General features: G+C 34.8%; 1 protein-coding gene across 1 annotated transcript in view; it reads left to right on the top strand.

Annotated features, from left to right (window-relative positions):
* The window catches only part of SLC49A4 (solute carrier family 49 member 4), a 97,535-nt gene that overhangs the window by 35,878 nt on the left and 37,719 nt on the right, over positions 1-23,938 (top strand). The window contains exons 4-6 of the mRNA XM_067738710.1: positions 5,524-5,653; positions 12,181-12,289; positions 23,127-23,194. Coding sequence (XP_067594811.1) covers positions 5,524-5,653; positions 12,181-12,289; positions 23,127-23,194 — 307 coding nt within the window. The remainder of the gene's footprint in view (positions 1-5,523; positions 5,654-12,180; positions 12,290-23,126; positions 23,195-23,938) is intronic.

Genomic DNA, 23,938 nt, shown 5'->3' with positions numbered 1-23,938 from the left:
GTTTCCTTATTAATTTTTCTGTTTGGATGATCTGTCCATTGGTGTTAGTGAGGTGTTAAAGTCCCCCACTATTATTGTGTTTCTGTCAGTTTCCTCTTTTATAGCTGTTAGCAGTTGCCTTATGTATTGAGGTGCTCCTATGTTGGGTGCATATATATTTATAATTGTTATATCTTCTTCTTGGATTGATCCCTTGATCATTATGCAGTGTCCTTCCTTGTCTCTTGTAACATTCTTTTTTTTAAGTCTATTTTATCTGATATGAGTATTGCTACTCCAGCTTTCTTTTGATTTCCAGTTGCATGGAATATCTTTTTCCATCCCCTCACTTTCAGTCTGTATATGTCCCTAGGTCTGAAGTGGGTCTCTTGTAGGCAGCGTATATATGGGTCTTGTTTTTGTATCCATTCAGCAAGCCTGTGTCTTTTGGTTGGAGCATCTAATCCATTCACGTTTAAGGTAATTATCGATATGTATGTTCCTGTTACCATTTTCTTAATTGTTTTGGGTTTGTTTTAGTAGGTCCTTTTCTCCTCTTGTGTTTCCCACTTAGAGCAGTTCCTTTAGCATTTGTTGTAGAGCTGGTTTGGTGGTGCTGAAGTCTCTTAGCTTTTGCTTGTCTGTAAAGCTTTTGATTTCTCCATCGAATCTGAATGAGATCCTTGCTGGGTAGAGTAATCTTGGTTGTTGGTTCTTCCCTTTCATCACTTTAAGTATATTATGCCACTCTCTTCTGGTTTGTAGAGTTTCTGCTGAGAAATCAGCTGTTAACCTTATGGGAGTTCCCTTGTAATTTGTCATTTTTCCCTTGCTGCTTTCAATAATTTTTCTTTGTCTTTAACTTTTGCCAATTTGATTACTGTGTGTCTCGGTGTGTATCTCCTTGGGTTTATCCTGTTGGGGCTCTCTGCGCTTCCTGGACTTGAGTGGCTATTTCTTTTCCCATGTTAGCGAAGTTTTCGACTATAATCTCTTCAAATATTTTCTCAGGTCCTTTCTCTCTCTCTTCTCCTTCTGGGACCCCTATAATGCAAATGTTGTTGTATTTAACGTTGTCCCAGAGGTCTCTTAGGTTGTCTTCATTTCTTTTCATTCTTTTTTCTTTATTCTGTTCTGCAGCAGTGAATTCCACCATGCTCTCTTCCAGGTCACTTATCCGTTCTTCTGCGTCAGTTATTCTGCTGTTGATTCCTTGTATAGTTTTCATTTCAGTTGTTCTATTGTTCATCTCTGTTTGTTTGTTCTTTAATTCTTTTAGGTGCTTGTTCTGTAATTCTTCTAGGTCTTTGTTAAACATTCCTTGCATCTTCTCGATCTTTGCTTCCATTCTTTTTCCGAGGTCCTGGATCATCTTCACTATCATTCTGAAATCTTTTTCTGGAAGGTTGCCTATCTCCACTTCATTTAGTTGTTTTTCTGGGGTTTTATCTTGTTCCTTCATCTGGTACATAGCCCTCTGCCTTTTCATCTTGTCTATCTTTCTGTGAATGTGGTTTTTGTTCCACAGGCTGCAGGATTGTAGTTCTTCTTACTTCTGCTCGACAGCTCACTCCTTTTAAAGAAAGAAGTTGAAATGTAAAAGTAACTAAGTAAATAAAACTGAAAGTAGGTAAAACATAAATTTTATTTAAATTAAAATTTATAAATATATATATATTTATAATTTATATAAATAAATATATATAAATTTTATATATAAATTTGTTATACCATTCTTTTTATTGAAAGCTTAAGAAATCATTATATCTTTTAAATGACTGGATTTTAGGCATTATTAGGCATGTATTAATGCTCTGCATCCTCTGCCTTATGGTTCCCATGCAGTCAAGCAGAAACCCCTACTCAAAGCTTCCAGCTATTGCTTCAGTGCTTTTGTATTTTCCAGTTTGCCTCCCTGAGATAATGTCCCATGACCCTTCATTCCATTAAAAAATATTTTGCTTAGAATCATGATCTTAAGAGATTAATGACTCTTAAACTAAAATTATTTCAGACAAAGACGTCGTAAGTAAACTTTTGACCAATATATATAGGCCCACAGGTTCTCAACAAAATACTAGCAAACCAAATCCAGTAAAATAATAAGGATTATACACCACCAGCAAATGGGATTTATTCCTGGAATGCAATTTGGTTTAACGTTCAAACTTCAGCTAATGTAATATGTTAAATCAATAGAATGAAGGAGAAAAACTATGTGATCATCTTAACAGATGAAAAACAAAAGCATTTGGGAAATCCAGTACCATTTCAAGATAAAAGCACCCAACAGATTAGAAATAGACAGGAGCTCCCTCAACCTAATAATATTACGGCATCTACAAGAAACCCATAGATAATATCATATTTAATGGTCAAAGACTGAATGCATCCCCTTCTGAGATCAGGAACAAGACAAGGGTGTCCACTCTTGCCATGTCTACTTAACATTGTGCTGGAGATTCTAACCAGGATGACTGAGTAAGAAAAATAAGTAAAAGGCATCTATATCAGAAAGAAGGATGTAAAGCTATCTCTTGAAAATGACGTGATCTTGAATATAGAAAATCCTCTGTAAGCTAGAATAAAACTATTAGATCTAAAAAAACAAGTTTTAGGGTGCAAGATTAATATATAAAAATCAACTGTATTTCTACACATTTGCAGTGAACAATCCAAACATGTAATTAGGAAAACAGTGCATTTGCAATAGCCTCAAAAAGAATAAAATATTTAGGAATAAAATTAACAATATAAGTGTAAAACTTGCACTCTGAAGACTATAGAGCACTATTGAAAGAAACTAAGAAGACCTAAAGAAATGGAAAGACATCCTGTTCATGTATTAGAAGTTTTAATATTATGAAGGTGATAATACTCCCCACATTTATCTACAAATTCAGTGCAATCTCAATTAATATTCAGCTGCCTTTGTTGCAGAAATTGGCAAGCTGATCTTAAAATCTGTATGGAAATGCAAGGGACTCAGGATAGCCAAAACAACCTTAAAAAGGAACAAAGTTGGAGAACTCACAATTTCCAGTTTCAAAGCTTACTACAAAGCTACACTGATCAAGACAGCATGGTACTGGCATAATGATAGACATATAAATCAACAAAAGTGAGATTCCAAAAAATAAACCATTACATTTATAGTCAATTGACTTTTGACAACAGTGACAAGACAATTCAATGGGGAAAGAATAGGCTTTTCAACAAGTGGTATTGGAATAACTGGATATGCACATGCAAAAGAATCAATTTGAATCCCTTCCTTACCCCATACATAAAAATTAATTCAAAATAGGTCATAAACCTAAATGTGAGAACTAAAACTATATAAACTCTTAGAAGAAAACATAGGAGTAAACCTTCATGACCTTGGGTTAGGCGAAGCCGTTTTATAAAGGATAAATGGCACAAATGGCAAAAGAAAAATAGAAAACTAGGATTTCATTAAAATTAAAATCTTGTGCTTCAAAATACACCATCAACAAAGTGAAAAGACAACCCATAGAATGGGAGAAAATAATTGCAAATCATATATCTGATAAGGAACTTGTATCCAGAATATTTTTTTAAATTCTTACAATTCAACAACAAAAAGACAAACAATTCAATTAAAAGATGGGCAAAGGACTCTATTAGAGATTTCTCCAAAGAAGATACACAAATGGCCAAGAAGCACATGAAAAGTTGCTCATTGTCATTATTCATTAGGGTAATGTAAATCAAAACCATAATGAGTTAAACTTCAACCCAGTAGGGTGACTATAATCAATAAAATGGAAGATAACAAGTGTTGATGAGAAACTGGAGAAATCGGAACCCTCGTACTTTGCCGGTAGTAATATAAAATGATACAGCCTCTTTGGAAACAGGTTGGCAGTTCCTCAAAATGTTAAACATAGATTACCATATGACCCACCAATTCCATTTCCAGGTATATGCCTAAGTGAGATGAAAACATACATCCATGCAGAAATTTGCATGCAAATATTTGTAGTAGCATTATTCATAATAGCCCCAAAGTAGAAACAATCTAAATGTCTGTTAACTAAGTGTATTTAAAAATGTGGTATATCCATTCAGTGGAATATTATTTGGCAAAGAATAAAGTATTGCTCCAACATGGGTGAATCTTGAAAACATTAAGTTAAAGAAGCCAGTCACAAAAGACTACGTATTATATGATTCCATTTATTAGAAATGTCCATAGTACTCAAATCCATAGAGATTGAAAGCAGATTAATGGTTGCCTGGGCTAGGAAATTTGTGGAGTAATGGATACAGAGTTTCTTTGGGGGATGATGAAAAAATTTTTTAATTGTGGTGATGGTTGTAAAATTCATTGAATTATGCACTTTAATGTGTGAATTATATGTCACACGAATTATATCTCAGTGAAGCTGTTTACAAAAATGCCAGTAGTAAGATGGGCAAAGAATACAAACAAGGCAATCACAGAAGAAATACAAATGGCCAATAAGCATATGGAAGATGCTCATTCATTGTTACGAATAATTAAAAGGACTGTAAATGAAAGCAATTCATTTACTTCTTGTTGTTCCTCAGATTGTCAAAGAATAGAGACATTATCTGTGGTTAAGTGTCTTATAGAAATATTGTACCTTTTGCTAAGAATATAGCCCTAGAATTAGAATTATCCTACTGAAAGGATCTCTAGAAATCACTTAATCTGTTTCCTTTATTGGCCCAGAAAGAGTAAGGGATTCATTCAATTTATAAGTTAATTAATGGCATGGATACGTCTATACTCCAAGGCTTCCTGACTTTTCTACTAGAGTCATGCTTTTCTACTAAATTGGGCACAGTTAAAAGCTGGAGTTTCCATGTGCCAGAACTCTGGAGGGAATGATCAGGACTCCTAGGAACCTTTCCTTCTGTAATGGTGCCAAACTAAGATTGTTCAGATGTTCATTTTACTTCTGAGTGTTTAAGAGCCTACATTAGCTAGTCTTGTGTTTGTTAAATTTTGCTGTCTCCTGGTTTCTTTCTTTCTTTTTTGGATGCTTTCCTGTTTTGTTCCGATTTCCCATGTAGCCTATAAATTGAGTCTGTCCTACACAGTGCATCAGAATATCCTGTCATTGGTCAAACAAACCTTCTCCTATTCTGTTCTTAGCAGTTTTCTATTATATTCTTTACTTCTTAGGACCATGCTTATTAGACAGTCATCCTAGACCTGTTTAAAGATCTCTGTTATAGATAGTACTGTTGGTTTTTAATGTGTTTCCTCCAGAGTAACATTTGTTTACTGCCTCAGTCCTCTTTCTGTGTAGTGTACTATACCATAAGTCTACCATACTTATTTCCTTATGACTTCTTACCTGCTAAAAGTTACATTTTTATGTATCAGTCTTTCTCACAATACTGAGCTATTTTGGCTAGGCAAGTACTATATTTTGCTTATCTTTATATATCTAAAGCTTCAATGATGCGCAATAAATATTTGTTAGATAGATACTTGAGATACTGAACTTTTTGTGTTGTCTGATTAACATTTTACTTTTTTTTTTTCAGAGTTTGGAGTTGTCTGCTTACTATTTTCTGCAACTCTAGCTTATTTCCCACCACGACCTCCTCTTCCTCCCAGTGTTGCTGCAGCTAGCCAGCGGCTGAGTTATCGGCGGAGCTTTTGTAGATTATTAAGGTAAATATACTTAAACTCACTTACTGGTTTTGACTAGCACCTTAAAGATAATTCCACATTTCTCTAAGATAATTTAAGATAGTAGTTTTTCAACAACCTACTAATCAGGTTGTAAATAACTGATAAAATATTGGTTAAATATTTTAGAGAGATTTCTTATCAGAAATCTATCTTTAAAAATTGCCCAGGACAGGAATAAAGATGCAGATGTAGAGAATGGACTTGAGGACACCGGGAGGGGGAAGGATAAGCTAGGATGAAGTGAGAGAGTGGCACTAACATATATACAGTACCAAATGTAAAATAGATAGCTAGTGGGAAGCAGCTGCATAGCACAGGGAGATCAGCTTGGTGCTTTGTGTCCCCGTAGAGGGGTGGGATAGGGAGGGTGGGAGGGAGATGCAAGAAGGAGGAGATATGGGGATATATGTATATGTATAGCTGATTCACTTTGTTATACAGCAGAAACTAACACAGCATTGTAAAGCAATTATACTCCAATAAAGATGTTTAAAAATTAAATAAAATAAAATAGAAACAAAAAAAATAAAAAAATTGCCCAAAGCAAAAACCTCTATAGTTTTTGCCTTCTCTATATACCACCCATATTTAAAAAATCAAACCTTTTGTTTAAATAAGTTTCTTTTATAAGGAAACATCATATAATAGTATCTGTGAAATCATGTGTTTTATGTGTTTATTATATTTTTCCTAATATGCAAATTATTTTTATTAATTATGTGTTTCTTGATACACATTAAAATAAACAAGTGCTATTTAATACAAAGTGAATAAAATAAATAATGTTTATTTACATATCACCTAAAATCATCTTGAACCTCCAGTGGGATCATATTTTGAGAAACTTAATTTCTAATTTTACTTTATTTTATTGGTACAACTTAAATTCGATTAAATTCTACACTTGAAGGCTTCAAATACTTGAAGGCCCAGTACTGAATTTGATTCTTTGGATATATAGACCATTTCTAATGATTATGATTTGTAATTGGGCCACTAGAACTTACATTTTGGATTTTTTTCTCCAGTTAGTTGTGATGAGTTTTTATTGATTCATCAACAACTCTCCCTAGTTAGTTCTTTCTTTTCCAGTCTTCTTCTCCCACCAGATGGTAAGTTCCTTGTGGTCAAGAACTGTCTTTGTATCCTATATATTAATAATGTCTGATAGGAATATAATGGGAGCCACATGTGTAATTTTAAATCTTCTAGTAGCCTTATTTAAAAAAAGTAGAAAGAAACAGGTAAAATTAATTTTAATAGCATATTTTATTTAACTCAATATATCTCAAGTATTATTTCAACATGTAATCACTATTCAGAATTATTAATGAGATACTTTACATTTTTTTATGCATAGAAAATCTTTTAAATCCAGTGTGTATTTTATACTTACAGCACATCTCAATTTAGGTGCTAAATTTGCATTAGAAATCTAAATGGTCTGCATTTAGATTTCATTAAATTTACAATTAAAACAGTTTTCATTGAGCAGTGTCTCCCATATTACACTATTTATCTAAAGTTAAAAATAACTACCTGCAGTTTTTCAAATTTTGAATCAATACATCTTTGATATTATTTGAAAGGTCTTATATTCTACAGGCAATTGTTTGGGGCTTAATTGAAGATCTTTCACTTCCATAGAATACATTTTTTTCTCTTCATAATTTTAAACAAAACTTCCATAGCTAAAAGAACAATTTATTTTACCATCTCTCCATCTAAAAATCTTTTTCTTCTTGTGCAGGAATCCAAACCATTTTATAGCTGACCAAAAGTATAAGCTCAGATCTGTTAAAAATTGTTTAAAAATGTTTGTTGAACATTTAATTTAGATTTCAGACAACTAATCTTCTTGATTCTTTTTTGACTTTAAGAAGAAACTTCTTATAAAATTTATTGTGTAATTGTTGAACATGTCCCTTAATATTATCCACTTAATTATCCTAAAAATTTTTTTCCATAACAGACATCAATTTTACTCTGCTGCAATAAGTTGCATCTACCATTTATTGTGAAATTTGCGTCATACTTCATCTCGTAGTTTTCTTCCTGCATAAAATATTCATAAGCAAATTACAATGTTATATCAGTGTGTAAAAAATAATTAGAACTGAGTTAGTTCATTGACACCAAGAAGATCAGTGACGGGTTATAATACTAGAAACAACATATGCTACCACGTGCACACTACAGTAATATCTTACCCAATGCAGCAGTTAAAGTGAAATGTTCTTCTGCCAAAACAATAAAGTTGTGTTTAATGGAAAAATACTTTTCACTGTTTCTGTTTTTAAATTGGATTTTAATTAATTAAAATGAAGTAAAATTAAAAATTAGTTCTTTACTTGCACTAGTCACATTTCAAGTGCTCACTAGCCACATTTGACTAGTGGCTACCATGTTAGACAGCATAGCTATGTAACATTGTTTTTCAAACTTTGATTCATAGCCAACCAATTTAGAGGGTTGACCACCTTTTTTTGATTAAAAAAAGTAGAATGGAATAAAAAAGAATCGAAAATATTATTGCATCTCCTATAGTAATGATACATATTTTTGTGATACTTTTGTTTCAGTATTTATGTACTGAATATTGGTAGGTAGAATATTTCTCATTCTGGAGTACAGTAAAAAGTTTTTGAAAACAACATCTCTGTAGCAGCTAGTAAATTGCCTTCCACATAATAGGCAAGAAAATCATATTAGTTCTATTGAATTGTGATCAGTAGAACATGTTTGTAAGATGAGAGTTAAAATGATACTTTTTTTTTTTAAGATGCTATTTAACTAAATTTTTCTCCATGCAGAGCTAGAGGTTAGAGAGCAATAGGTAAGGCTAGAGAGGTAGGTTAGGGTCAGATTACGCCATACTAATAATTTTGGACTATTCTGTGGGAAATGAGGAGTAACTGTAGGGTTTTAAGGTAAGGAGTTATGTAAAAGATTGTTCTGACAAGGAAAAAACAACTTAAAATGATCCCTTTGACCACAATATACCCTGTGTTTGCTTCTAATTACCCTAGAGTCAAGATCTTTATTCTCTGTTCAAACTATAGAGTATAAGATCTTTCTTCTCTATTAAAAACCCTTTACACTAATGCCTAACATTCCTTTGTCTCTTCCCACATTCATTCGTTTACTGTGCAGGATTGCCTGCTTCTACTTTGGGCTTTCCAGGGGACTTCTTTGGGCCTGCCACGCTCCATTCCCCTAACCTACCTGTGTAATTTTCCCTGGTCCTTCAAAGAACTCCTGATATCATTACTTCCTGGATTAATCAGAATAACTGCTTCTCTAGATGCTAATTCCATTGTCTAGGCAGAAAAAAAAAATCAGTGGTTATGCTCCAAAGGTTCCACCACAATTATTTATTTACTGTCCATATGATTCCCATCACTTAACGTGCGTTTAACCTGTGTAACCTAATGTAAACATTTTTCTCCCTTTATGTATCAGTTTAATGTTTGATGATGGTGGTGGTTGTCTTTGCCTTTTAGACTTCAAGAGTGGAGAGCTGAGTTGAACGTGTTCCTTACTTCAGGATACATGAACAGGATACATGAACACGTTTATTCATTCATTCTTTTATTTATATTTCTCACTCCCATTCCCTTCTCCCTACCTAGGATACCTCTCAAACGCATTTGACGTGTATCTCTTTGTGCTCTGCGACATGTGTGTTATTTTGTATGTGCCTGTCTGTTTAATTTATCTAAATGATGGCACATCATGTATCTCATTCGGTTTTGACGTTTTTTCACTAAACACTACGTGGTTTTTTAAATTACTTTTCATTTTGGAAGTACAAGGGTAGAGTAGTATAACATCTGTATCCCCATAACCCAATATCAACAGTTACCAATTTATGACCGATATTGTTTCATTTGTACTGTACCCACTTCTCCCCTTCCTGTATTATGAAGCAAATCCCAAATGACAAATCATTTCACCCATAAACATTTCAATTTGTATATGTTAAAAAGATAGGGACTCTTTTTAACATAAATATGGTACCACTGTCACACTAAAAACGTCTTAGCAGTAGTTTGCTACTGTCAAATCAGTGTTTCAATTTCCAACTGTCTCATAAATGTCATAAGTTTTGGGTTTTTTTTTAACAATTTGTTTGAATCAGGATCTAGATTAGGTCCACGCATTGCAGTTGGCTCAAATGCCTTATAATTTGTAGGTTTCCTTTCCATCTCTCTCTTTCCCTTGTAATTTATTTGTTGAGGAACCAGCTCTCTTGTCTCCAAGATCTGGATTTTGTCGATTGCCTCTTTGTAGTACTTTGCCAAGTTCCTCTGCCCTTTGTATTTCCTATAAATTGTTAGCTAGAGCTATGTTCTGATTCAGGTTTTGGTTTTGGTTTTGATTTTACAAGACCACTTCATGGGTGATGCTACTTTCTTCCATCAGGAGGCACATGATACCTGGATAGCTTTCATTTTGTGACATTAGTGCTCTGTTTTCAAGATGTGTCCCTGTGCTATGTGTACACCTAGTTCTTTGTACTCCATGGTATGAAACCATTGCGTTTTGTATACCCACTTCCATTGTGTACTCAGATTGCCTCCAACTCATTGTCACCACAGATAACACTGCAGTGACATCCTGCACATCACCATAGACCTAAGAATTCTTTGGAAAACAGACCCCACAAGATTGCTGGGTCATAAGCTACTTTAAGCTTAATTTGCCAAGTATTGCCAAATTGCTCTAAAAAAAATGCCTGCACTTGTCTATACTTCCATCCACAGTGCCCATTTCCCTATATGCTTACCAAACTTGGCATTATCCATCTTTCTAATTTTCACTAGTCTAATGGGTATAAAGAAATATATCTTTTGTTTAATTTGCATTTTCTGGTTATTGATAAATTTGAGACTCATGTGGTTGTTTGCCATTTAGGTTTCCATCTACTGTAAATTCCTCTTCTGCCAGTTTCTCAGTGGTAGTTTCTTTTTCTTAATGATTTACATATTCTAGATATAAGTTCGCTGTTGATTTTTAAAAGTCAAATTTCTATTTGCTATCTGTCTACTAATTTTGTCAATGAATTCCTTATTTATCAACTTTCTGGTTTTTTCTTTCACATTTACGTTTTCATCCCACCTAGAATCCACCTTAGTGTATGGTGTTAACTAATGATACAGGGTTTTCATTTTTCCCTCCATAAAGTAAACTAGTACCATTCACTAAACAATCCTTAGCCCTTTGATTTTTGTAGTGCCGCCTTTATTGTAGATTGAGTTTCTGTGTCTTAGCTCTCTTTTTTCCTTCGTTGCTCTCTTTGTTCTTGAGCCAATACCATACTAATTTTATTACTCTGGATGTGCAGTTTGTCTTAATATCTGTCAGGACAAGGGCTTCCTTTTTTGTATTTTTAAAGGATGAGTTAGTGTTCTGAGGACTTTTATTTTCCCATATGAACTTTGGAGCAAATTTGATAAGTTTCTAAAAACAATTCAACTGGAATTTTAATTGTGATTGAGTTGAATCATGAATTCGTTTGGGGTGAATTGACAGCATAGACTCTGTCTCCATTTATTTAAATCATCTTCTGTGCCCTTATGTGCTTCACCCTCTCCCACCCATAGAGGTCTTGGGTCTTCCTCGTTTATGCCTAGATCCTTTATAGTTCACATTTTTTAAAAAATTGTTAACGGTATCTAATTTTTATTACATTTTTAAATTAAACTTTATTTTGAGATAATTATAGATTCACATGCAGTTGTAAAGAATAATACGAAGAAATAACATGGACCCTTTACCCAGTTTCCTCTAATGATACCATCTTAGAAAACTACAGTGCAATATCACAACCAGAAAATTGACATTGATATAGTAAAGATATGGAACATTTCCGTCACACGGCTCCCTCCTGTTGCCCTTTTATAGCCACACCTACTTCCTTCCCACTCTACTCCTTTAACCCCTGGCAACCACTAATCTCTTTCCCGTTACTATAATGTCACTTCAAGAACGTTATATAAATTGAGTCATACAGTAAAGAAAATTTTGGAGTTAGCTTTTTTCACCCACAATAATTCTCCAGAGAGTCATCCAGGTTGTTTTGTGTACTGGTAGTTATTCCTTTTTACTGCTCAGTAGTATTCCATGGTATGGATGTACACAGTTTGTTTAACCATTCACCTTTAATCTTTTTTTCCCTCCACCTTGTTCATCAGAAGAAACAGTAATTTATCCTTTCAAATAGGAGCTTTTTAAAAAAAAAAGTGAATCTGCCTACTCATTCTAGGAAATAATGTTAGTAATTCATCTGTATAATAAACATTGAAATTTTTAAACTATATGAACAAAAAGATTATTCTTATAAATATAAAAAATTTAAGGAATTTATTAACAAACTGACAAATATTTTCTATTTCTGATTCTGGTGTTCTAATTTCAAAATGACTTACTTTTTTCTATGAGTAAGAGTTTAAACTCTAGATTTTGAATTTGTAATAATGTTTTCTTTTACTCCTCTTTTACAGCAATTTGAGATTTTTGATGATTGCTTTAGCATATGCCATACCACTTGGTGTATTTGCTGGCTGGTCTGGAGTTCTGGACTTAATTTTAACACCAGTGCATGTCAGCCAAGTAAGCATTTTATTTCTTTATATCTTGTAGGTATTTTTAGTTCACTAAAATTATAAATACTGTCTACTTGTTCTTACTTTTAGCTTCAAGGCCTAGGTAAAACGTTATCCTGTGTCACTGCTGCAAAAGGAAGATCCTTACGAAATAGTTATAAATAATATTGATTTTCTTCCTGGATTTTGTTAACCACCATGAATTTCACATTTATTTGGGTATGATTACTTATGCTAATAAACAGAAAAATAAAGAAGGAAAATCTTAGAATCCTTGATTCTTGGTTTATAAAGATGAAGATCTCGTCATTAAATATATGGCTATGCCTACATCTAATCCCTCACTTTCTCTTTAGCCTCAAGTATCTCATTTCCTTAAAAATAACCGTTTTAGGGCTTCCCTGGTGGCTCAGTGCTTGAGAGTCTGCCAGCCGATGCAGGGGACACGGGTTCGTGCCCCGGTCCGGGAAGATCCCACATGCCGCGGAGCGGCTGGGCCCGTGAGCCATGGCCGCTGAGCCTGCGCGTCCGGAGTCTGTGCTCCGCAACGGGAGAGGCCACAGCAGTGAGAGGCCCGCGTACTGCAAAACAAAACAAAACAAAACCAAAAAAACCCATTTTATCTATACGCTTATGACATCCATTCCCTCTCCTTGCTTCCAAATAGCATGGTAGAAAGGGGTAGAAAGATTTGGAAGGTCAAATGGAAGAAATCCAGCACACTGATTGATATTCCATTGTATGAATAAACAACAATTTGTCCAATCTGCTTTTGATGAACATTTGGAATGTCTGCATTTGGGCTGTCATAAACAGTGCTGTATGGATATTCTCATATATGTTTCTTGATGCACCTCTCTATACATTTCTGTTGAATATTTATCTAGGAATGGAATCGCTAGTTATAGGGTATGCCTGCTTTGATAGATGATGCCAAATTTCCCTAAAGTAGTTGTATTAGTTTATAGTCCGACCAGCAGTACATGAAATTTCTCCTTGTTGCACATCGTTACCAGCACTTGGCAGTGTTAATCTTTTTAAATTTAGACGTGCTGATGACTGTGCAGTTGTGTGCCATTGTGGTGACTTCCATGACATCTTTTTAAGTGACATCCTTTTTTGTGACATACCTGTTCAAGTTTCTTGCCCACTACTGGGTTACCTTTTTCTTACTGATTTATAAAGAAGAGAGCTGTGTGAAAGGGCGCTCCCCAGCAAGTCCTGGCTGCAGAATGGACTGCACATGTAAAGGGCAAAGCTACCAGAGACTTATTAGAGAGACTGTTGTGGGGTGGAAAGCAGAACAAATATAGTAGAGGGCAGGCAGTGCAGGACCCTTGAAGTTCTGGCCCAGCCAGAGTGGTATGACCTCATTAACACCTTGTTAATATCTTAGGCTTCTGCTGAGACACCAGAAAGGACAAACTTTACAATCAAGGACCATACCCTAGGTAGAGTAAGGCCTATTCTACTTAGACCCACCATGAACAAAGCCTAAAACCAAGCCCTGACAAAAATTTGCAGAGGGGATAATTTGGAGATTGAGTCCTGCCAGGTGAAAGGAGCTTGGGAAACAACTTGGTTTCTAATATTCCTCCCTAGTAAAGCACAAAATCAAGCTTACACAAGTTCAAGGTAATTGAATGGCCTACTACACAAAAATGAACTATTTTATAGAAAGATAAAATTATCCAGAATCTCGATATTGTATCACCCACAGCATATAGTATACAGTTTTTTAAAACTTAGACATACAAAGAAACAGGAAAATATGGTTCATATTTTTAAAAGAAAAAAGTAGTCAATAGAAACCAATTTAGAGATAGTCTAGATATTGGATTTAGCAGTCAGAGCCTATAATGCAAAAGAGAGAGTGAGAGAAATCTTTTCTTGCTCCAAGTTCATAAATATATTCCCCTCTGTTATCTTGCAGAACTCTGTTATCCAGTACAGTAGCCACTAGTCACATATGGCTATTTAATTTGAAGTTTAAATTAGTTGAAAGGAAATTAAAATTAAAAAGTCACTTCCTCATTGGCATTGGCCACTTTTCAGGTGCTCAGTAGCCACTTGCCACTTATGGGTACCATAACGGACAGTGTTGACATAGAACATTTCCATCATCACAGGAAGTTCTATTGAACGGTGCTGTTCTAGAAACTTTATTGTTATTCCTGTCACATTTAAACCTAGAATTGAATTTTGTGCTTGTTGTAAGGGTTAAGTTTCTTTTTTCCCACATAGTTCTCCATTAACCTCATATCAATTTTTGAAAAGATTGTTCTTTCCCCATTGCTCTCTAGTGTCATCTTTGTCATAATGAAGTGCCCTTATGTGCATGGATGTTTCTAAATTCTTTTTCTCATCTAGTTTATTTGTCTATCTCTGTGCCAGCACCAAATTGTCTTAAGTATTCTAGTGTTAGAATAAGTTTTGGTGTTTAGCAGAATAAATACTCCCCTCATTGGGATTTAGATTAGAATTTTATGAACCTATAGATCAGTTCAAGAATTAACTTTTTTTGTAATAGTTCGTCTTCCAAATCATTACTATTATATCTCTCTTCATTTACTTAGGTCCTAACGTCTCTCTAAATCTCTTTTCTGCAAAAACACCGTCTATTTATTTGTTAGATTTATTCCCAGGTATTTGATGCTTTCTGAAGCTATTGTAATTGGTAACTTTAAAAATCCTATTTTCTGGGCTTCCCTGGTGGCGCAGTGGTTGAGAGGCCGCCTGCCGATGCAGGGGACGCGGGTTCGTGCCCCGGTCTGGGAAGATCCCACATGCCGCGGAGCGGCTGGGCCCGTGAGCCATGGCCGCTGAGCCTGCGCGTCCGGAGCCTGTGCTCCGCAACGGGAGGGGCCACGACAGTGAGAGGCCCGCGTACCGCAAAAAAAAAAAAAAAAAGATCCTATTTTCTGTTGGTTGGCATGTAGGAAGTATACTTGGTTTTTGAAAGTGATTGAACTACAGCTTGTCTTATATCCAGCAACCTTATTAAACTCACTTATTTATCCATAGATACTTTGGCCTCTCTGCATACATCTCATATCGGTTGTTACTAATAACAAATAGATGGAGAAAAATACATTTAATAAAATTCAACATTGAGATGATCATATGTTTTTCTCTTTTAAACTGCTAATTTGGTGAATTACATTTGTTGATTATAAAATGTTAAACTACCTTGCATTCCTGTACTAAATGCATTTTGTCAGTGATTTATTATACTTTTTATATATCACTGAATTCAGTTTGCTTACATTTTGTTTAGGATTTTTTGCAGTTAGGTTCATGAATGAGATTAGTCTATCATTTTTTTTATCTTGTCCTGCCATTTCAATTTTTTAAAATCTTTATTGAAGTATAATTGCTTCACAATACTGTCGTTAGTTTCTGTTGTACAACAAAGTGAATCAGCCATATACATACATATATCCCCATTACATACATATATCCCCATATCCCCTCCCTCTTGAGCCTCCCTCCCACCCTCCCTATCCCACCTCTCTAAGTCATTGCAAAGCACTGGGCTGATCTCCCTGTGCTATGCTGCTGCTTCCCACTAGCTATCTGTTTTACATCCGGTAGTGTATATATGTCGATGCTACTCTCACTTCGCCCCAGCTTCCCTCTCCCCCTCTGCCTCCCCCTCCCCGTGTCCTCAAGTCCATTCTGTATGTCTGCATCTTTATTCCTGCCCTGCCACTAGGTTCATCAGTACCTTTTCTTTTTTTTAGATTTCCATATATATGTGTTAGCATACAGTATTTGTTTTTCTCTTTCAGACTTAATTCACTCTGTATGACAGACTATAGGTCCATCCATCTCACTACAAATAACTCAATTTTGTTTCTTTTTATGGCTGAGTAATTTTCCATTGTATATATGTGCCACATCTTCTTTATTCATTCATCTGTCAGTGGACATTTAGGTTGCTTCCATGTCCTGGCTGTTGTCAATAGTGCTGCAATGAACATTGTGGTACATGACTCTTTTTGAATTATGGTTTTCTCTGGATATATGCTCAGTAGTGGGATTGCTGGGTCATATGGTAGTTCTACTTTTAGTTTTTTAAGGAACCTCCATACTGTTCTCCATAGTGGCTGTATCAGTTTACGTTCCCGCAAACAGTGCAGGAGTGTTCCCTTTTCTCCACACCCTCTCCAGCATTTATTGTTTCTAGATTTTTTGATAATGGCCATTCTGACCGGTGTGAGGTGATACCTCATTGTAGTTTTGATTTGCATTTCTCTAATAATTAGTGATGTTGAGCATCTTTACTGCCATTTCAATTTTAGTGTCAAGGTTTTGCTAGTCTCATAAAGCAACTTCTGAAGTGTTTCCTCTTTTTCTATTATTGGAAGAGTTTGTGTAAGTTTAGTGGTTTGGGGCTTTTGTTTTTCCCTAAATATTTGGTCGAATTCGCTGATGAAGCCATCTAGTTTTCTTTGTGATATGAATTCAGTTTCTTTAATAGTTATAAAATTATTCAGATTTTCTACTTATTATTGTGTCAGTTTAAGAAATTATACCTTTCTAGAATTTGTCCACTCCATCTCAGTTTTCAAATTTATGGTATTAAGTTCTTCATTGTATGATATTATTATGTCTCCAAGGTAAGTCATTGTATCATTCCAGATATTGATTTTCTGTATCTTCTTTCTCATATTTTCCCTTGAATAATTTCAACAGTAGCTCTTTAATGAAAGTTTATTTTTTATTTCATCAGTTTTTGATTTTATCTTACTTTTTTTCTAGTCTGTTTTCTTGAGTGATGTCACTTCGCTTTCATTTTTCTAACTTTTTAATATGAATGCTTACATCCTTGATTTTTAGCTTTTCTTCCCTAATACATGCACTTTAAGGCTATTTATGTCCTTTTAAACACAGATTTAGCTGCATTCCATACATTCTGGATTTTCATTATTATTGAATTTAAGATATTTTCTAGTTTCCAGAGTTATTTAGAAGGACATTTCTTAATCTACAAACTGTGGAAGATCCTCTAGTTCTTTTTTTCTTAAGTCCTAGCTAAATTGCATAAATGTGGTCATAAGGATGTACTATGATTTCAGTATTTTCAAATTTGTTGACCCAATTTTTGGTGAACTATTTTCTATAATTCTTGAGTGTAGTGTTTTATATATGTCAACTAGATCAATTCTGTTAATTGTGTGTTTCGTATCTTCTATCCCTTACTCATTTTTGTCAGCTTGTTCTATCAGTTACTGAGAGAGGTGTGTTAAGATCCTACACAATTATTTTAAATTTGTCTATTTCTCCCTTTTATTTCTGTCAATATTTTCTTTATATATTTTAAGACTGTGTAATTAGGTGCGTATAAATCTAGAATTGTAGTATCGACTAATGAATTGAACCTTTCATCCGTAGGAAGTTTTTCTTTTTTTTCTGGTAATGCTTTTTTGCCTTAAAGCCTATTAGTTGCACCAGCTTTCTCTTCATTTGTGTTGGCATGGTATATCTTTTTGCATTTTTTTACTTTCAAACTTTCTTTAGGTATACCTCTTATAAGTAGGATATCATTTTTTCTTTAATTCAGTCTGATAATCTTTGTGTTTTAATTGGAATATTTAGTCCATTTGCAGTTAATGTAATTATTGATAAATTTGAGTCTAGATCTACCACCTTACTATTGGTTTTTATTTTTTTCCAGTCCAGTCTATCCTTTTTCTCTTCCTTCTTACCTTCTTCTGGATTAAGGATTTTTTACTACTCTTTTTTCCCCCTTTATTAGCTTGGTAGTTATAGTCTCTTTTACTATTTGGTGGTTACCCTAGAAAGTACAGAATGTACACTTCACTTATTAACATCTATTATAAATTAGAACTTTTACCTCTTCCAGGACTGTCCAAGGTCCTTAGAACCCTTTCACTCCATTTAAGCCTCTACCATACTTTGTGCTATTATTGTCATATATTTTAAACTGCCCAAGACACATTTTTATTGTTATTTTATAGTCAATATTCATTTAGATTCACTCTCATATTTCCATTTTGTTGCTCTTCATTCTTTCCTTAATCTTCAGTCTTCCATCTGTGATCATTTTTCTTCTGTCTAAAGAGCATCCTTGAGAGAGAGAGAGAGAGAGAGAGAGAGTCAGTGTGTGTGTGGTGTCTGTGTGTGTGTGCATGTGCGTGTGTGTATTTTGTGTAGGTCAGCTTACAACAAATTCTCTTGTTTGGGGTTTGTTTTTTTACTTTGGTCTGAAAATGTCTTCATTTGACCTTTGCTTTTAAAGATTATTTTGTATTGCATATAGAATTCTTGGTTAGCATTTATTTTCTTTTGTTTATTTGAAAATACCATCTTCTTCTGGCCTCCATTGTTTCAACCAAGAAGTCAGCTCTCAAATTTAAAAGCTTGCTGCATTTAAGATTTTCTCTTTGTCTCTTTGTCTTTGGTTTCAGCAGCTTAACTAGGTGGCAAGTTTTTAAAATTTTATGCTGAATGGATAAAGAAGATGTGATATATATATATATACACACAATGGGATATTACTCAGCCATAAAAGAAAATGAAATTCTGCCATTTGCAGCAACATGGATAGACCTAGAGAATATTATGCTTAGTGAAATAAGTCAGACAAAGACAAATACTGTATGATACCACTTATATGTGGAATCTAAAAAATAATACAAATGAATGTATATACAAAACAGAAACAGACTCACAGATATAGAAAACAAACTAGTGGTTACCAAAAGGAAGAGGGAAGTGGAGAGAGGCCAAATTAGGGGTATGGGACTAAGAAATGCAAACTACTATGTATAAAATAGATAAGCAACAAGGATATATTTTATAGCACAGGGAATTAGAGCCATTATTTTGTAATAACTTTTAGTGGAATATAATCTGTAAAAATACTGAATCACTATGCTGTATACCTGAAACTCATATAATACTGTAAATCAGCTATACTTCAGTTTGAAAAATAAAAATAAATAAAAAGTAATTCAAAATGGAAAAAAAATACATTTATTCTGCTTGAGGTTTGTAGGACTTCTTGAATCTGTGGCTTGATGTCTCTCACCAGTTTCAGAAAATTCTTAGCCAATATCCCTTTGAAGCTCATGCTCCGTTTTCTCTATTTCTCTCTCCTTCAGTAACTCTAACCGTATATGTTATATTTTCACACTGTCTGTCCTATGTCTCTTACTCTCTGTTCTGAATTTTCTATCCTTCTGCCTTTCTCTGCTTCAAACTGGATATTTTACCTAGCCTCTCTTCCAACTCACTATTTCAGTTTTCAGCTCTATCTAATATGCTGTTAAACTCATCTGTGAGTTATTAATTTCAATTATTATATTCTTAAGTTATAAAATTTTTATTTGATGCTTTTTCATAGCTTCCAAATTTCTGTGGAAATGCTTGATCTTGTATTTTATTTTTTTGAACTATTAAAAATAGTTATTTAAAGTCTGTATCTCCTAACCCCTTTATCTGGATCCCTGTGTGTCTCTTTATATTTGTGATATTCATTCATGTTTTCTTATTTCCTTATGTGTTCAGTTATTTTTGACTGAGTGCTCAACATAGTATATTAAAAGTTGTAGAGATAATTTAAGCTTCAAATGATGTTCTTTTCCTCCAGAAAGAACTTATGTTTTTTCTTAGGAGTCTAGGGATACTTAATCTAGTTTCAAGAATTGAGATCATTTAAAGCTGGGTTTTAGTCCCTCACAATACAGTTCCATTTCTTCCTTCCTTCCTCCCTCCCTTCCTCCCTCCCTCCCTTCCTTCCTTCCTTCCTCCCTCCCTCCCTCCCTCCCTTCCTTCCACAGTTCCATTTCTAATTTACACTGCTCTTAGGTATAACTCTCAGAGTTCCCAGCTAAAGTCTGGGGTTTTCTACAAGGCCAACCACCTTAGAGCAGGCCTCGAACTCGTATTTTTTTCTTCCTAGATCCATGAGGCTGTCAGTAACTTTTTAGCCCCTTAGCTACCTTTTCTGAAATCAGCAGACATACCCCTGAGGAAAAGTGTCCCCCCATATCAGGCTTGCTCCTCTGGGCTTCCTTCTCATCCTATATCATGGTTCCAGAATTCTGGATTACCTTCTTGGTTCTCTGCCGCCTTCAGATAGATTTTCCACCCCAGATTTTCTGCTTTTTCAACCAGAATATTAATCCAAATTACCTAGTGTACCTTTACTATAAGAAGAAAGCCTTCTTTTAGTTTCCTAACCTATTTTTCTGGATGGCAGGTATTCCAAGCATGCTCAGTTTCAAGAAGGAAAGTGTAGCACCCATTTAGATGATGCTGATTTTACACATCTTATGATTCATGTTATAAACCCTGAGAAGCCCTTCCAAGTATGTCTCTTTGTACAAACTCTGAGAGATACAGAGACCGTGAATCATACCAGGTATTAAATAAAATGGAATTAAAAATTAAAAGCAGAGCTTCTGTGTTGGTGGACAAATGAAGGTGCTGCTCCCCCCAATTAATTAATTAAATTCAAGCAAAGAAAAAATTTAATTAATTGTTGGGTAGAATGTTATTAACTAAAGCAAATGTCATGAACAGGGGAAGGAGAAAAGCACAAAATGGCCTGAAAGGACCAGGGCTAGTACAGTCAGATACACAGTGGTTTTTCACCTAATGCAGGACCCCACTGACCTAGGGGTTAGATGAGAATGTTTGTGGGGGTCTCATAGTATTAATGGACCTTAATCCATAGTATTAATGGATGCTAAATGCAAGGAGAGGGGCATTCTGAAGAACAGAGAATTCTCTTGCCCTTCATGCCAGTAGTATGAAAAAAATGTAGAGATAATTTAAGTTTCTGGTGTTATCTTTCTCCAGAGAGCATTTATCTTTGCTTCTGCAACCAGACACTGGTAGAGCAAGAAGATTTGTATAAAGTTGTTGTATTACTTAGAGTAGACTAAGAATCCCCAAATTCTGAGACTTAAGAAGAAATTCGTTTCTCATTCATATAGCAATCTAGGACAGTTTGCATAATAATCTAGGACAGTTGTTCACAGTTGGGACTACTCTTTTCCTCACACTGATTTAAGACCTAGGTTGCTTCCACTTTGCAGGTCTTCTGTCTCCTAGGACCTTGTCATTATATGCATGGGTGCAGTGGGATTACCATCCAGATTCCAGCTGGCAGAAAGGGAAAGAAAGCATGGAGGGGGTATATAGCTGTCTTCCAGGTTCTAGCCTAGAGGTGGCACACCTCACTTTTTCCCCTTCCATTAATGAGAACTTAGTCATGTGGTCACATGTAGCTGAGTAGGGGCTAGGACATGTAATCTAACTAAGTACCCTGGTAGAATAAGATATAACATATCTTGGTGGACAGCTGACAAGCTCTATCACAGCTGTAATGAAAAATATGAGTAGAAAAATAATAAAAGGTAGAATTTAGTTTGGGCAGCTCTCAAGTGCCAGGTCAAGTTAGGACTTTGCCCTATAACTGCAAGGAAAGCCAGTAACTGTTTCTGACCAGGGGAGTGGAATGATTGGGATAATTATTCTGGCAATAGTGGGCAAAAATATTGCTATTACAGGAGTCCAGAAGTAAGAAATAAGATAGTAAGCAAGTGTGATGGCTGGGGGAAGGGGAAAGAGGAGACAGAATGCACCGATATTGTTAGGGACACACGGAATGTCAGTGACAGCTAACAGGTCTTCAGCACTTTGCATTTATTAACTTATTTAATTCTCAGAAAAATCCTTACTATCCCCATTCTACTAATGAGGAAACTGAGACTTGGGGTGTAGTTGAGATAGAAGCCAAGTCATAGTAAGAGTTAAAGAAAAAGACTCTGACAAGTACAGGTTTCTGGTCACTGACTATACTGCTGAACTGAATGAATAAGCATTTTCAGAACTCTAATGGAAAACTGATGAATTCATAAAAGTGCTAACAAAAGATCAAGATGAAAAAAAAATTAATTACATGGGACTGAGTGAACTGATGAGGATGATTATAATTTTTGTGACTTTCTGTTTGAATAATAAAAAAAAGAGAGATACATGAGTGATTAGGAAATATGGGCAGCATTTGTAGATTGCTCTGAATAAGTTTGTCCATGCAGGTAGGAAAGAGACAAGACATTAGATGATAGAGAAACATCATCAAGTAAGCATAACAGCTCTAACCTTTATTGAGCACTTCCTGTATGTCGACTGATGATCGAAGTTCTATATGCAGATTCTCTCATTTAGTCCATTTTATAGGTAAGACGACATAATTTGCCCAAAGTCACAAAGCTAGTAAATGGCAGGGCTGGAAATGTTTTCTTCAAGAGTGGAGCGAGCTATCCATTTGAAATCCAGCTCAAATTCTTTCTCTGTCTAGTTTCACCAGGTGCTGCACCCATATTCTCTCTCTCCCCGCCCCCCAACCCTCTCTTTCCCATACTCTTCTGTGTTTCTCTTAATACATTTTTACTTGTGCCAGACATTTTAGCACTTAATTATTGCCTAGTAGTTTCCTGTATCTTGGCTGTATTTAAGCTTTTTAGGTCAGTGACCATCTTTTCTCCTTTGCCTGTTTTCTTAAGAGTTCCTGGTACAATGCCTGGCATGTAGAACACATTTGAAAAATATCTGTTTGTGACACTGAGTATTTTGTTGATTTAAATATTCCAATAAAAAGTTAATCAATGATGTATTTATTTAGGTAAGTTTGTATTAATTAGTCACACATGAATCCTTTCATCTGATTCATTTTCTTAAATAGTGTTTCCTAGATTTGCTGCCATTTAGCTATTAACATACTGATTATAGAGGATTGTTTTCCATGCCTTCTAAACTTCAATATGATAATCTTGTATTAAATATGTCTTCCACTTTCTTAACAGGTAGATGCTGGCTGGATTGGATTTTGGTCCATAGTTGGAGGCTGTGTTGTTGGAATAGCTATGGCAAGGTGAGAATATTTTACTTTAAACATGTTAGTGGGCAGAACCAAAAAAAGCCCAAAGGGAGACTCCACTCCCCTAGATAAACATTAAAATTGAAGGAAAAGTAAAACAGGCAAAAGTCAGATAAGGGCACTTGTTCAGGCTGTAAGAAAATTCACATGCAGTAGATAGAATTTGCTGCTACAAGAAACCTTCACAGGAGTAGTCCATCCTAAAATGTTTTTGGAGACTAGAGATGTATTTCCAGTATAATTAAGCTGACTTTCTCCATATTATTAGAGAGCAACATCTACAAATGGGGAAGAGTATACAATAATAAAGGCAAATTGATAGTTTTTGAGATTAGAAGAGAATTGAAAGGAATCATTCATAAGAGCATCTCTAGAACTTTCCATGAAAAGTCAGTATCCTGATTAGCAGATATTTATTTCTGGTCACTTTTGGCAGGTATGACTCTATAGTTACCACACTTTGACGAAAAATGTCCATAAAGACTTAGAGTTTCATCAAACTCTCTCTGATCTTAACCATTATGACAATACATTTTTAGAATGAGACAGAAGAAGGAAAAAGCCTCATTTATTCTGAAAAAAGAAAAGAATGAAAATGTCACTCATGTAGGTAACTGCCTATAAAACTACTCTTGGTGTTTCCAGTGAGATAATATTCTTTCACTTTCCAAATCATTTTACCCTGTTTAATCAAAAACAAAATTGGACAGTCAACTTTAGCAGGAATTGGGAGAATCT

Source organism: Pseudorca crassidens, chromosome 5 (genome assembly GCF_039906515.1).
Source record: "Pseudorca crassidens isolate mPseCra1 chromosome 5, mPseCra1.hap1, whole genome shotgun sequence".
NCBI classification, from domain to species: domain Eukaryota; kingdom Metazoa; phylum Chordata; class Mammalia; order Artiodactyla; family Delphinidae; genus Pseudorca; species Pseudorca crassidens.
This window is presented reverse-complemented; position numbering and strand designations above follow the sequence as displayed.